Source organism: Pelophylax lessonae (genome assembly GCF_965119305.1).
Source record: "Pelophylax lessonae genome assembly, chromosome: 2".
Taxonomy (NCBI): domain Eukaryota; kingdom Metazoa; phylum Chordata; class Amphibia; order Anura; family Ranidae; genus Pelophylax; species Pelophylax lessonae.
Window position 1 is genome coordinate 406,935,109 of NC_138769.1, and position 13,687 is coordinate 406,948,795.

Below are 13,687 nucleotides of genomic sequence, written 5' to 3' on the forward strand. Positions count from 1 at the left end.
CTTTCCACCCTCTCCAATCACAAAGCACTTTGCAGTCATTGAGCAAAATGCAAGAGATTTTCTGAATGGTGTCTGTGGTCACTACTCAGCAGGTCAGCTACACTCGGCACAGAACATAGAAGACAGTGAGGGTCATTGTATAAGTGGCAGCTACTACAGTGATTTTCAGATTCCACAGGGATCAGTCAGGTATAGAACATACATACTTACATTGTTCCAAGCTGTACCAATGTAACTATGCAAAAAAAGGAAAAATCTTAGCTGGTATTCAGCTTGAAATTAGGTATAGTGATAGCTGTAAGAAATCATTTGATCATCAGTGCAAACATTATCTCATTAGTGATAAAAGGCATTTAATATTTCAGGACAGTGTATTAATATTATCATTTATTCAAATTTAAAAACATTTAAATTTTCAAATTGCAGTGTACATATTAAACATAATCTAATGTAGAAAAACTACAATTTACACTAAAACCGATGTTTGAATTATCTAACTGAATTTTTGTGGAGTAGTGCAATATCCTACTCGTGAAATAATCTAAAGCACTACAGTATTACAATATTCAACCCACTCAGCACCCAGAATCTTTAGCACCCCTCTACAGCTCCTTTTTTACTTACAGCTCACAATAAATCTACCCTCACCCTAAACACCTTCTTTTAAAAATGTTTTACTCTAAGGGGTGATGATGTGTTCTGTAAGGAGCCAGCTTCTACTTGCTTATCAGAGATGTCCATCAGCTGATCACAAAATGTCCCTAAATATCATGTAATTACCTCTGTGTGCCACCAGAGCAAGCAGAGTGTGGTGCTGTGAGTCTCAAAGCAAACAAGGTCCCACTGAAGGGACATGGGACCCCGAGTTACTATGTAGTATTGCAAAAGACCAAAAGGTAGTGGTACCTGGGTCCCACATACTAACACCAATGGATATTAACTAATGCAACGTATGCAAACCATATATCTGACAAGATTAGCAAGATTTCTGTCCAGTGGCACTAAAGAGTTAAGCACACATTCCAGGCCACAATGGCAATCCTTTGCAATGTCCTATACTGTACTTATTAGCATCAATATAATGTCTACAAAGTATTCACATGTACAATCCTCCAAAATAAAGACTGTATCAGTCAACAGTGTTTTTTCACTTACCTTTGTAAGGTAAAGTTCTTCCCCCAAAAAACTTCTTACACCCAAAATCTGGTTACACTCATGTTCTGAGTTAAACTGATGTATAAGACTGTGCACATAATGAAACATCTTCACTATGTAGCTGCTTAAAACATTCAGATCATAACCTGCAGAGGTAAACAATATAACATAAGAACAAAATAAGGAAGTTATCATATATAAATAATAGGAACAAAATTAAGACAGTTGTGTGAAATGTAGTTTGCACAACACCAGCACTCGTAATTATACAGAATTTTATTTAGCAAATGTTGAGGTTATTTCAGTCACAAAAATCAAAAAATCATCATCACAGCAGGATCTTCCAAATATACAAAGGATTATTGGTATATCAGGTTAAAATCCAACATACTGTTGCAAATCGGCTAATGTGTTTCAGCCACCTTGGCCTTAGTCAACAGCTATGACTGTGCGCAGTATGGCTGAAATGCATTAGTGAGTCTTCTATGCCAGATTTGAACCTGATATGTCAATAAACCTTTGCATTTTTGGAAGATCTCGCAGTGCTGCTGACTTTTTTAATGGATTAATAAATTTGGATTTCACCTTAATCATTCCACTGAAGCTACCCACATAAAAGACGCCAGTGACTCATTGACCTGAAAAATCTGAAGGTCGCAACACCATTCTTCTGTCTTTAGACTTTTGAACGATACCACTAATATTCATCTAGTGATCTTCCACTGTCCCCCTCCTCAAAAAGTCTTGCACTTTCATAAATGTCTCCTTTCCTCTCTATTCTGTACTTACTGTACATATATAAATTCTGTTTCCATTTGGGCGACAGATTAGAAATCACTTTAATCATAAAATTGATAAACATATTGATGATCACTGCGGTCCCTCAGGAACATTTCAGAATTTCACTGATCTAGGGTTACATTATATAAAATGATTTAGGCTGAGTACACACTGTGTGCGGAGCAGTTCACAGCAGGGGGTCCGGTGCATCCTCATCATTTCAGGTCCAAATTTGGTCGATGTTTTGCTAAATTCGGACCTGAAACTGACCAGAATGCCCCTTCTGCAAATCGCTCCGCAGTCATTCCGGAACTGTGTGAAGTGGCTCCATTGAGAGGCAGTCACAGACTCCTGACATGCAAATTGGAAACCCTAGACCCGATTGGCACCCGTGTGAACCCAGCCTCAGGGATTTACACTTAAATGCAAATAGACATATAAGGGTTGATGTACTTAATAGCAAATAGGCTGTTGACTTAGGAAATTTTGACTTAACCTAATTTGGTAAAGATTAACTTTGCAAAGAATACCCAATCAAATGCAAGAGGAAAAAAATGAAATTTTGGTTGCACGTGATTCGATGATGAAGGTCAGCAGAGTTTAAGAGCATTCACTTGCAAAGTCAACAGCCTATTTGCCTTTAGTAATAAAAAAAAAACATATTGTTCACTTTGAACTATGAGACTGAACTATGATGACTATTGTTCAGTGAAACTGTGAGAACAGAAGTATGACATCTGACGACTCTTTTTATTTTACAGGCATAATCACCTGGATGGCTTACAGATCCTTATTTCATTACCTACAACAAGCATGCAGCCAGCAAAGGTAAAATTTCATCATATACACTTGTTTTGGAACCTATACTGCTTATGTGAGAAAAATACAAGGGCTGTCATTGCTAGCCAGCTTCTGAAAAATATAGTAGCTGACTGGCTGGTTTGCTGAACCTTTGTCTAAAATACCTTCTGAGTCAGTAATCAAGAAAAGGTATGCAGATCAGGAAAGTCAGGGTAAAGTCAGAAGTTACTATTATACTTGTTCTAGGTCACGGAAGATTAGAAATAAGAAGATAAACATAATAGAAAGGTAATTTGCATTGTGAGAAGTATAGGTCGTTGATGGCACCCTCTCCCAATAGATTTCCTATTCAGGGCCGTAGATAAGGGGGTACCACCAGTCCTTCTGTATGGGTCCGGGAAAATAGGGGGGCCCAGGCAGCAGGGTTAATCGATGTGAGCAGGGATGAGGATCAGTGCAGCAGAAGGGCAATTACTGGAACCAATCCCCTGTATGGATCTCTCTGCAGCTGAAAGCTGGCTTCTTCTCATCTCCTTCCCTTTGGCTTTCAGCTGCTGTAGAGATAGCCATACAAAGCATCGGTTCCAGTACTCCCCACCACCCCGATCAGCCTCCCTGTACACCATACATTTCTCCCTGCTGCCTAGACCCCCCTATGTGCCCCCCCCCCTACCCTTACAGTGCTTCCGACTTCCCACCAGTAGCTGCAAGCACACAACAGGATCCTTCAGGATTGAGAGTGGGGGAAGGGTCCAGTGAATATGTTATATTTACAAGCCCCTTTCTCTCCTGAATGAACACAATGAGTGATCAGTACCGATCACTCATTGTGTATAGTCATAAATGAAACATTGGCTGTATGGGGCCCTATGTCAGGTTGTCTGTATGGGGCCCTTTGGTTTATAACAGCAGCCCTGTTCCTTTTATTGCATATAATTTTACACTCCTAAAATTGAAACTCAGAATAAATCCCCCATAAAATGGATCTGTAATTTTTAGTTGCTCGCCATTTGACACACAGAATGTAAGTACAGGACAAAACGTGTGAATGCACCTGCAGACAAGGCATTGGCACTTATAGTAAGCAATGTAATGCTGCCATGGAAGTGTTATTTTTGGGCTATGGTGGATACTATGATGTGCAATTCAGCTGAATGACAGAAAATCTAAAAGTGTTACAGTACAATAATGATAGCAGAGCTACAAATAGCCAAAGTGACCATATGGCTGTAAGCTTCTCCTAAAAATAAATAAGCAGTAGCTCATCTATGTTATTTAATAAGACATATAAGATCACCTTTTAACCAGGCACATATTTTATCATCATAATAATGCTGGAAATTTGAAATAACATAACTGACAGGATCCAACTGCTGATGATAATATTAGATTGAAAGCTAGACTATTGTGACTGACAGAACACCACAGAGAACAAGCTGAAGCATTCTGTTGTCCCGCTGATACCATCAGCTGTTGTTTGTGCATATACAGAGTTTGATGTTGGGATCCAACAGAAAATGCTAGCGGGAATTTGCTGCAAATGTTCAGGGGGGGGGGGGGAAACATCCTGAATTGCAAATTAACATATGTAGCTCTGGATTGACCTGAGATGCCTCTGATGCTTTATTCATGTTCATACTTGGGAATGAGAGAGAATTAAATGCTGGAATTGCTCAGACAAGGAATAATATACGTGCAGTTTGATGAAGATCATGCTGCTCTGAACAATAAACCGATGAGATAGGATCACAGACAGATTGGTTTCATTGTCACTTAAAATTTAGAAGCATTTGGTGCTTGGAATATGATGACTTTGCTTACATGTTAAAAGACAGGCTTTGCTAAAGGCAGGATAAACAGCTCATTATGCATTGCATCAATGAAGTAAAAGACCATAGCACAAAATACATTATTTGAATAACAATCTCCAAATGATGACAGTTTATCACAAGGGAACATGCTATATTCTTAGTAGGTGCACACTTAGTTTTATTTTTAAAAATTACAGAAAAGAAAAAACAACTTGTGGTGCTAACTGCAAGTTGCTATTACAAGTAGCTTTCCTTTTCAAACATTTTCAGGTTGATTTACTAAAAGAGAAGTTGTACTTTGTAAAGGAATGTTCCCTTAGTAAAGGTGGTAAAATTTCACTTTTTAAAGAACATCCAATCATGTGCAAGGGGAAAAAAGGGGGATTTTCCTTGTACATGATTGGATGATGGAAGTTAGCAGAGCTTCCCAGAACTAAACTCTGGGGAAAAATACCTTGAAAAGTGAATTACCTATTTGCCTTTTTTGCAATTTAAAAAATTCCAGTAGGAAAATGACTGACTGCTATTGGCAACACTTTCACTTTGCTCTAGTCTTCAAAACTAAGACACAAAGGGATTGATTTACTAGAACTGGAGAGTGAAAAATCTGGTGCAGCTGTGCATGGTAGCCAATCAGCTTCTAACTTCAGCTTGTTCAATTAAGCTTTGACAGAAAAAAAAAAAAAAAACTGGAAGCTGATTGGTTTCTATGCAGAGCTGCACCAGATTTTGCATTCTCCAGTTTTAGCAAATCAACCCCAAAGACTAAGGCCCCTTTCACACAGGGAGACCGTTCAGATCTGCCTGTCCGTTTTTTTGGCAGATCTGAAAGGATGCCCCATGCATCTCTATGGGGCATCCGATGTCAGCGGAGACATGTCCGCTGACATCCGATCCGATCCGTCAAATCTGGACGGATGAAAACCCTATTTTCCATCTGTCCAGCGGATCGGATCGGATGAGAACGGACAGACGGTCCGTTCCCATCCGATTCTCCCATAGAGAACAGCGGGGACCTGACAGCTGTGTCTCCGCACACAGCGAAGAGACACAGCTGTCATCCTCCTGCTAAGCGGAGGATCAGTGGATCAACCCCCCACTGAGAAAAACGGAGTCCGCCGATAGACTTCCCTGTGTGAAAGGGGCCTAATATTAAGAGAGCAAATAATAATGTTAAAAAACACAGTGGCCAATCAAAAATCAGCTTTTACTTATCCGCCCACTGTAAACTGTTTCAGTCTACATAAACTCTAACTGTTTGCTAGTTGTTACTACATAGCACTGCACCTGCTACTAAATAACCTGAGTAATCTGAAAGACAATATTGGAAAGCCATAAAAAGCAATAATGGTGCGAGAACTTTTTTCCCAAGATAAAACTTGATATTTTTTCTCTTTTCCAAAACTTTGCTTAAAGCAAGAAAATTATGAAAAATTAAAAAAAAAATACTGCGATGTGTATAAGAGACTTTATCCATCAAATAAAATTGTTATTAACCACTTCCGTACCTGTACGTCGGCTTGAAGAAGTGGTTGTGCCAGGGTGATCCCTACAGCTAAAGGCATCACCCTGGTACCGTTTCTTAGAGCCAGCGGTCAGCTTTCTGGTGATAACAACCAATGCGGCTCAGCAGCCGCTTAGCCCTTATTACAAGGAGCGGGAAGGGACGTACCCCCCCTCCCGTGGCCTTCCGCCACTCTGCCCAGGTCTCCCCGGGGAACGTCCGCTGGCTGGTCATAGTCCCGAACAAAGCTGGATTCAGCTTCAATCATGTCTCCGATGAAGTAACCTGGAAGCGTTGTCACAATGTCGCTTCTGGTTTACCCAGCTGCCAATGGCGGATTTAAAAAAAAAATAACAGTATTCAAAAACGCTGATTTTGACATTTTGAATACTTTTAAGTGCAAAAGAGGGATTTGGGGTCTTTTAGACCCCAGATCCCTCCATAAAGAGTACCTGTCATTGCCTATTACTGTCATAAGGGATTTTTACATTCCTTGTGACAGCAATAAAAGTGATCAGATTTTTTTTTTTTTTAAAGGAACAGTGAAAAAAATAAAAAATAAAATAAAATAAATAGGAAAAAAATTATTTTTTAAAGTGCCCCTGTCTCCGTGTGCTCGTGCACCAAAGAAAACGCAAACGTAAGTCTCACCCGCAAATGTAAACATTGTTCAAATCACACATGTGAGGTATCACTGTGATCGTCAAAGCTAGAGCAATAATTTAAGCAAAAGACCTTCTTTGTAACTCTAAACTGGCAACTGTTGAAAAATGTTAAAGCGTCGCCTATGGAGATTTTTAAGTACCGTAGTTTGTCGCCATTCCACGAGTGTGCGCAATTTTAAACCATATCATCTTAGGTATCTTTTTACTCGGCGTGACATCATCTTTCACAATATACAAACAAAATTGGGCTAAATTTACTGTTATTTTTTTTTTAATTCAGTGAAGTGTATTTTTTCCAACAAAATTGTTTTTAAAGCAAATACCGTGTGACATAAAATATTGCAATGACCACCATTTTATTCTTCAGAGTCTTTGCTAAAAATATATATGTTTGGGGGTTCTAAGTAATTTTCTAGTAAAAAATACCGATTTAAACTTGTAAACAACATGTGTCAGAAACAGGCTTGGTCCTTAAGTGGTTAATAAACAGTTAAACTTCTCAGTCTCTCAAAAAGCAAAGGGGGGGTGACAGTTTCTGTACTCCTGACAGATATCTGTAAGACATTGATGGATTGACATGGTGCCAGTATACACTAAGGGCTCATTCACACCTTTGCATTTTGGTTATGCACTAGGTATGACAATACACAGTACAGCACCATACACTACACATTTTAAATGGCACCCCAATAAACTAAATATTGCTATTTTCGTTAAATGCATAAAAGTCAATTGTTTTGGTTGTTCTTAAAGGTATCACGGGCTTCAAAAAGGCTTCAGAAACTGCTTTTTTACTACCCTGGACTTGTTCAAACAAAAAATAAATAAACTAAACTGCCCTAAATACAATACTGAAAAAAAAAACACATCTTCTTTAGCATTATTTTATTTTCCCCAACATTACCTGTATTGGAACATGCACACTTTTGCTAGTAATAATAATAATTATAAATGCAAATAAACTAGTAAGTTTGAATATTACACGTTAAAGCTATACATTCACAATTTGCCCTGTTCCTGTTAAACTTCAATCTGTGTGTAGCACTGTTGGTTCAACAGAAGCCAATTTTTAGACTGGCTTTTGTCGAATGGTCGTGCTGGAAAACTAGCATTCAATCAGCAGCTGCAGCCAAGAGCAGTGGGGTTGATCCCTGTATCCATAATTCTTGTGTGCATGCAGGAATCTGCAGGTTTTTTATTTTGTGCAGCCTGCTAGTTGAACGAAAAAAAACTCACAGTGTATACCCATCTTTAGAAATTTCACAGATTTATTTCATATGGCAAAAGACAATAAGTAAACAAGGATTCAATGAGTGAAATTCAGGCTGTGGTTTGGTTAAAGATACATATTACAGAAAGACTTACCATAGCACACAATGTTAAGGGTGTCTTCCAAAGACAAGAAAAAGAGTCTTGGAAAAGCCAGTCTCTTCTGTTCCAGGTGCAGTCGAACGGCACGCTGACAGCGCTCAAGTTTGTAGTTCAGCATGTCTAACAGAGACTGCAGTCCTGGAAAAGACATATTTTGCTTCACTAATCAGAAATTACATATTTGCAAATATCTGAACATTTGGACTTTAATTATTATAACTGTGCAGGCTAACTTAGGCTTTACTTAGTTTGTCTGAAGATGACTCGAGATTGATGCTTCTAAGTAGCAGTAACAATATCTAATGCAGAGCCCTATAGTTGTTTATATTGTTCTTTAATATATGGCACAAGGTTTACTAGTTAACAGAAGTGTAGTCATTAGCCATAAGTCCTCCATAAGCGTAAGCTAAGCTAGATAAGGGTGCAAATATACTGTATTTTTCATTGCATGAGCCCAACTGTGCCTGGTTACCTTAAAAGCTGAATTTTATGAAGATATTAAATAAAACTTTTGATATTAAATAAAACTTTTGATCATGTTTTATATTCATTACAACACCATCATTGTACAGTTGTGCTCATAAGTTTATATACCCAGGCAGAATTTATGATTTCTTGGCCATTTTTCAGAGAATATGAATGATAACACAAAAACTTTTCTTTTACTCATGGTTAGTGTTTGACTTAAGCCATGTATTATCAATCAACTGTGTTTACTCTTTTTAAATCATAATGACAACAGAAACTACCCAAATGACCCTGATCAAAAGTTTACACACCCCAGTTCTAAATACAGTATATTGCCCCCTTTAACACCAATGACAGCTTGAAGTCCTTTGTGGTATTTGTGGATGAAGCTCCATCTTCTCAGAGGGTAAAGCTGCCCATTCTTCCTGGCAAATAGCCTCCAGTTCCTGTAAATTCTTGGGCTGTCTTGCATGAACTGCACGTTTGAGATCTCCCCAGAGTGGCTCAATATATTGAGATCAGGAGACTGAGATGGCCACACCAGAACCTTCACTTTATTCTGCTTTAGCCAATGACTGGTCAACTTGGCCTTGTGTTTAGGATCATGGTCATGTTGGAATGTTCAAGTACATCCCATGCACAGCTTCCGGGCTGATGGATGCAAATTTTCCTCCAGTATTTTTTTGATAACATACTGCATTCATTTTGCCATCAATTCTGACCAAATTTTCTGTGCCTTTGTAGCTCACACATCCCCAAAACATCAGCGATCCACCTCTGTGTCTCACAGTAGAAATGGTGTACCTTTCATCATAGGCCTTGTTGACTCCTTTCCAAATGCAGAGTTTATGGTTGTGGCCAAAAAGCTCAATTTTGGTCTCATCACTCCAAATGACTTTGTGCCAGAAGGTTTGAGGCTTGTCTTCTGGCAACTCAACCATGCCTCTCATCTTTCTTCAAGTGCCTCCTTATTGTGCATCTTGAAACAGCCACACCACATGTTTTCAGAGAGTCCTGTATTTCACCTGAAGTTATTTGTGGGTTTTTCTTTGCATCCCGAACAATTTTCTTGCCAGTTGTGGCTGAAATCTTAGTTGGTCTACTTGACCGTGGTTTGGTTTCGACAGAACCTCTAATTTTCCACTTCTTGATTACATTTTTAACACTGCTGATTGGCATTCTCAATTCCTTGGATATATTTTCATATCCCTTTCCTGTTTTTTACAGTTCAGCTACCTTTTCCTGCAGATCCTTTGACAATTCTTTTGCTTTCCCCATGACTCAGAATCCAGAAACGTCAGTGCAGCCCTGGATGAAAGATGCAAGGGTCTGTCACGAATCCAGAAACTCAACTGACCTTTTAACTGACCTTTCAACTGACACACTAATTACAAGCAAACAGATTGCAGGTGAGGATGGTTACCTTTAATAGCCATTAAAACCCCTTTGTGTCTACTTGTATGCATGTTATCAGGCCAAAATCACCAGGGTATGTAAACTTTTGATCAGGGTCATTTGGGTAGTTTCTGTTGTCATTATGATTTAAAAAGAGTAAACACAGTTGATTGATAATAAATGGCTTTAGCCAAACACTAACCATGAGTGGAAGAAAAGTTTTTGTGTTATCATTCATATTCTCTGAAAAATAGCCAAGAAATCATACATTCTGCCTTGGTATGTAAACTTAGGAGCATAACTGTATATTACAATTATTTATCATATTCACCATCATTAAATATTTTACACATTATGAGTTTGACATTAGCTAGTTCTGGACCGCCCGCCCCAGTTATACTTCGGTACTTTAAAGTTAAATACCGGGGTTATGGCTGCAGATAGTGTTCCCCCTCCCGCCGCTTCCCAGTCATTTCCTCACTTACCGAACCCAACGGTAGCGGGGAAAATGATCTGGTCTGCGCTCGTCACAGGCAGGAAGTCGAGTGAGGGCAAGATGGCTCTCACTCGACTCTTTGGCCTTGGAGGACCGGAGCATTGTCATACGTCGTCTCCTAGCAAAGCATTTAAAGACCCATTTTTTTAATTATGAAAAAAATGACTTTTCTTTCTTTTTTAGTGTAGATGTGAGATCTGAGTTTTTTTTTGTCTCCAGATCTCACATTAAAGAGGTCATGCTTATTTCTATTACAAGGGATGTTTACATTCCTTGTAATAGGAATAAAAATGATAAAAAAAAATGTTTTTTTAAAAAACTGTGTAAAAATAAAAAATAATAGATAAAATAAATAGGAAATATAAATAAATAAATAAAGCGCCCTGTCCCTGTTAGCTCGCGCGCAGAAGTGAACGCATACACAAGTCCCGCCCCATATGTAAACGGTGTTCAAACCACACATGTGAGGTATCGCCGTGATCGTTAGAGTGAGAGCAATAATTTGAGCCCTAGACCTCCTCTGTAACTCCAAGCTGGTAACCTGTAGAAATTTTTAAAATGTCACCTATGGGGATTTTTTTGAAGCACCAAAGTTTCTTCGCCATTCCACAAGCGTGCGCAATTTTGAAGCATGAGATATTGGGTATCTATTTACTCAGCGTAACATTATCTTTCACATTATAGGAAAAAAATTGTACTAACTTTACTGTTTTCTTATTTTTTAATGCAAAAATTGTAATTTTTTCCCAACAAATTGTGTTTGGAAGACCGCTGCGCAAATACGATGTGATAAAAAATATTGCAACGATCTCCATTTTATTCTCTAGGGTCTCTACTAAAAAAATATATAATGTTTGGGGGTTCTAAGTCATTTTCTAGCAAAAAAAAATGATTTTAACAAACTAAACAACAAGTAAACAACAAGTGTCAGAAATAGGCTCGGCCCAGAAGTGGTTAATAATAATCAAATGTGATCATTTAGAGGGGTGCACGTCTTGACACAGCAGCAACCAGTCTGGGAGAAAGAGGGACAGACCTCTGAGTCAATCAGGGCTTTCTTGCTTACAGGGAACATGCTTACAGAAAGAGAGAATATAGGAATGACCTAATTGGTGTGCTGCTGCTCCCACGGGGCTTACTTTGTGCTTTAGAAATGGAGGCCCCACTCACCTCTTCGCATGCAATTCTGCAAAATGTTTGGATTTTCTTCCACAGATTTCATTAGTCGACAAAAATGGTGATGAACATCAGCAAATAATATGGCTTCTCTGGGCATGGCGACACGAAATGCTAATGTGGAAAACACCTAAACACAGGAAAAAATAAGAAATTAAGCATATTAAAATCCCCTAAATGTGGAAAACATGGATTGACATTAAAAAAATAGGTATATTATGTTCTTCTAAACATTCCAAAATAGAATACTAATCACAAATGTATATACAAGATTTCTTCAAAAAGTTTCCACACTTTTTTTAACTAAGTTATATATACAAAAGTGTGAGAAGATCCCTCGTAAATATTTTTTTGAAGGGGAGGGTAGGTGAGGGTTGAAAAGGGTAGCCATCTAGGCACCTAAGTTTTAAAAATACTGTGTATGCCCTGTATACAGTGGCGTATCATCCATGGGTGCAATTTGTGTGGTGCACATGGGCCCCAAGGGGGATAGGGCCTATTGTGCTAGGGGACACCAACCTGGGGTCGATTGATCTGTGGGACAGACTCAATCTCAGACTCCTGCATTATATACACCATATCATACCTTACAGACTCCTGCACTATATACCCTAAATTGTACATTACCGACTCCTGGACTATATACACTAAATTGTACATTACACACTCCTGCACCATATATACTAAATTGTAGATTACCGACTCCTGCATTATATACATTATATACTCTCGCACTATACACACTATATTGTACAACAGATGCAGCACTCTGAACAGGGGAACCTCTGAATAAGGTTCATGGATGGAATCCACAGATGGGTGCTCTGGCTCCGATGTCCTCCAGACAACAAGTGAGCAACAAAATCCAGTAAGTGAACCAGCAACTCCAAATCCGTATAGAAAATGTATTCATTACATGAAAGATGTATACAGGAAGGCTAACATGTTTTGGCAAACCGCCTTGATCACACAATCGGGTTACACATCATATTGTACATTACATACTTCTCACCAAAGTGTTCACTGTCTCAACAGTTGCTGTGTGCTAAGTCATCCTTAACTATTCTAGCAAAGTTCTTCTCTAAGGTAGACTCAGACAAAGTGTTAGCTCTCTGTCTATTTTCATTATATATAAAGGCATATGTAATGGAAGAGCTTAATTTTTTTTATAAAAGATTGTGCTGAGGTCTATACATGTCTGTGAGATTCTTAGCTGTGGCATGGTAATCTAAGCATTTTTCTATGTACAAAAGGGTTTTGTTTTATTTAACATACCCCTTTAAGCCCCTCTCACTGTAACACATTTTAGCTGCACCCACTCTTTGCTACGGCACGCTAAGCTCGCTGCATTACTACTCTACTTGAGGTGGCAAAAGGTGCCCTGGGTCTTTTACTATACTAGTAACAGCCCTGGTGCAATAAAAACCATTCCCATTCTTCACCACTGTGCACTAAGCAAGCCACTTTTTCTTTTTTTTTTTCTATCAAGCAATGGGGTCCGACTTATGATCTTGCACATAGGCCCACAGATTTCAAAAAAAGGCCTCGGACTGTATACCTCTTTCTACAGGCCATTAAAATAAAATAAATTAAAAGTATGAGATTGGGTATATAAATACCTCTTCAAGTTGAGTCCATCTATCTTGCACGGAAAGCCATAGCTGGACAGTTGTTTCAATGACTTGTAACTTCTTCTGCCATTTTGTAACATCATCAAGAAACGATCCAGCTTCTGCATACGGTTGAATACTGGTCAGCACTAGCTGATGATGTTCCAGTTCCTCAAATATAGACTCGGTGTTCCTCAGGAGTTGGACCTTGCCAAAGTCCTAATTGAGATATACATATATAATACAAGTATTACAATGGGAATATTAAATACCTTTTGCAAATTCAAGAATATAGAGATCAAAATATCTATATGATTATTGTATACAAGGCAATGAAATCTAAGGTCACAGATATTGTGTATTTGATTTGGGTTTAGGTGCTAAACAATGGGAACTGTATGTGTCCCCTAAGAGGTTCCATTGTAGCTTAAAGCAATCATTTTCTTTAAATATTT

The 13,687-nt window shown here is 38.5% G+C and overlaps 1 protein-coding gene across 1 annotated transcript in view; it reads right to left on the reverse strand.

Moving 5' to 3' along the window:
• Nucleotides 1–13,687, reverse strand: part of LOC309548132 (uncharacterized protein) — a 707,228-nt gene that overhangs the window by 575,502 nt on the left and 118,039 nt on the right. The window contains exons 32-35 of the mRNA XM_082248097.1: nt 13,242–13,451; nt 11,617–11,752; nt 8,082–8,225; nt 1,156–1,301 (exon numbers count right to left, since the gene is read on the reverse strand). Of these exons, the coding sequence (XP_082104223.1) occupies nt 1,156–1,301; nt 8,082–8,225; nt 11,617–11,752; nt 13,242–13,451 (636 nt within the window). The remainder of the gene's footprint in view (nt 1–1,155; nt 1,302–8,081; nt 8,226–11,616; nt 11,753–13,241; nt 13,452–13,687) is intronic.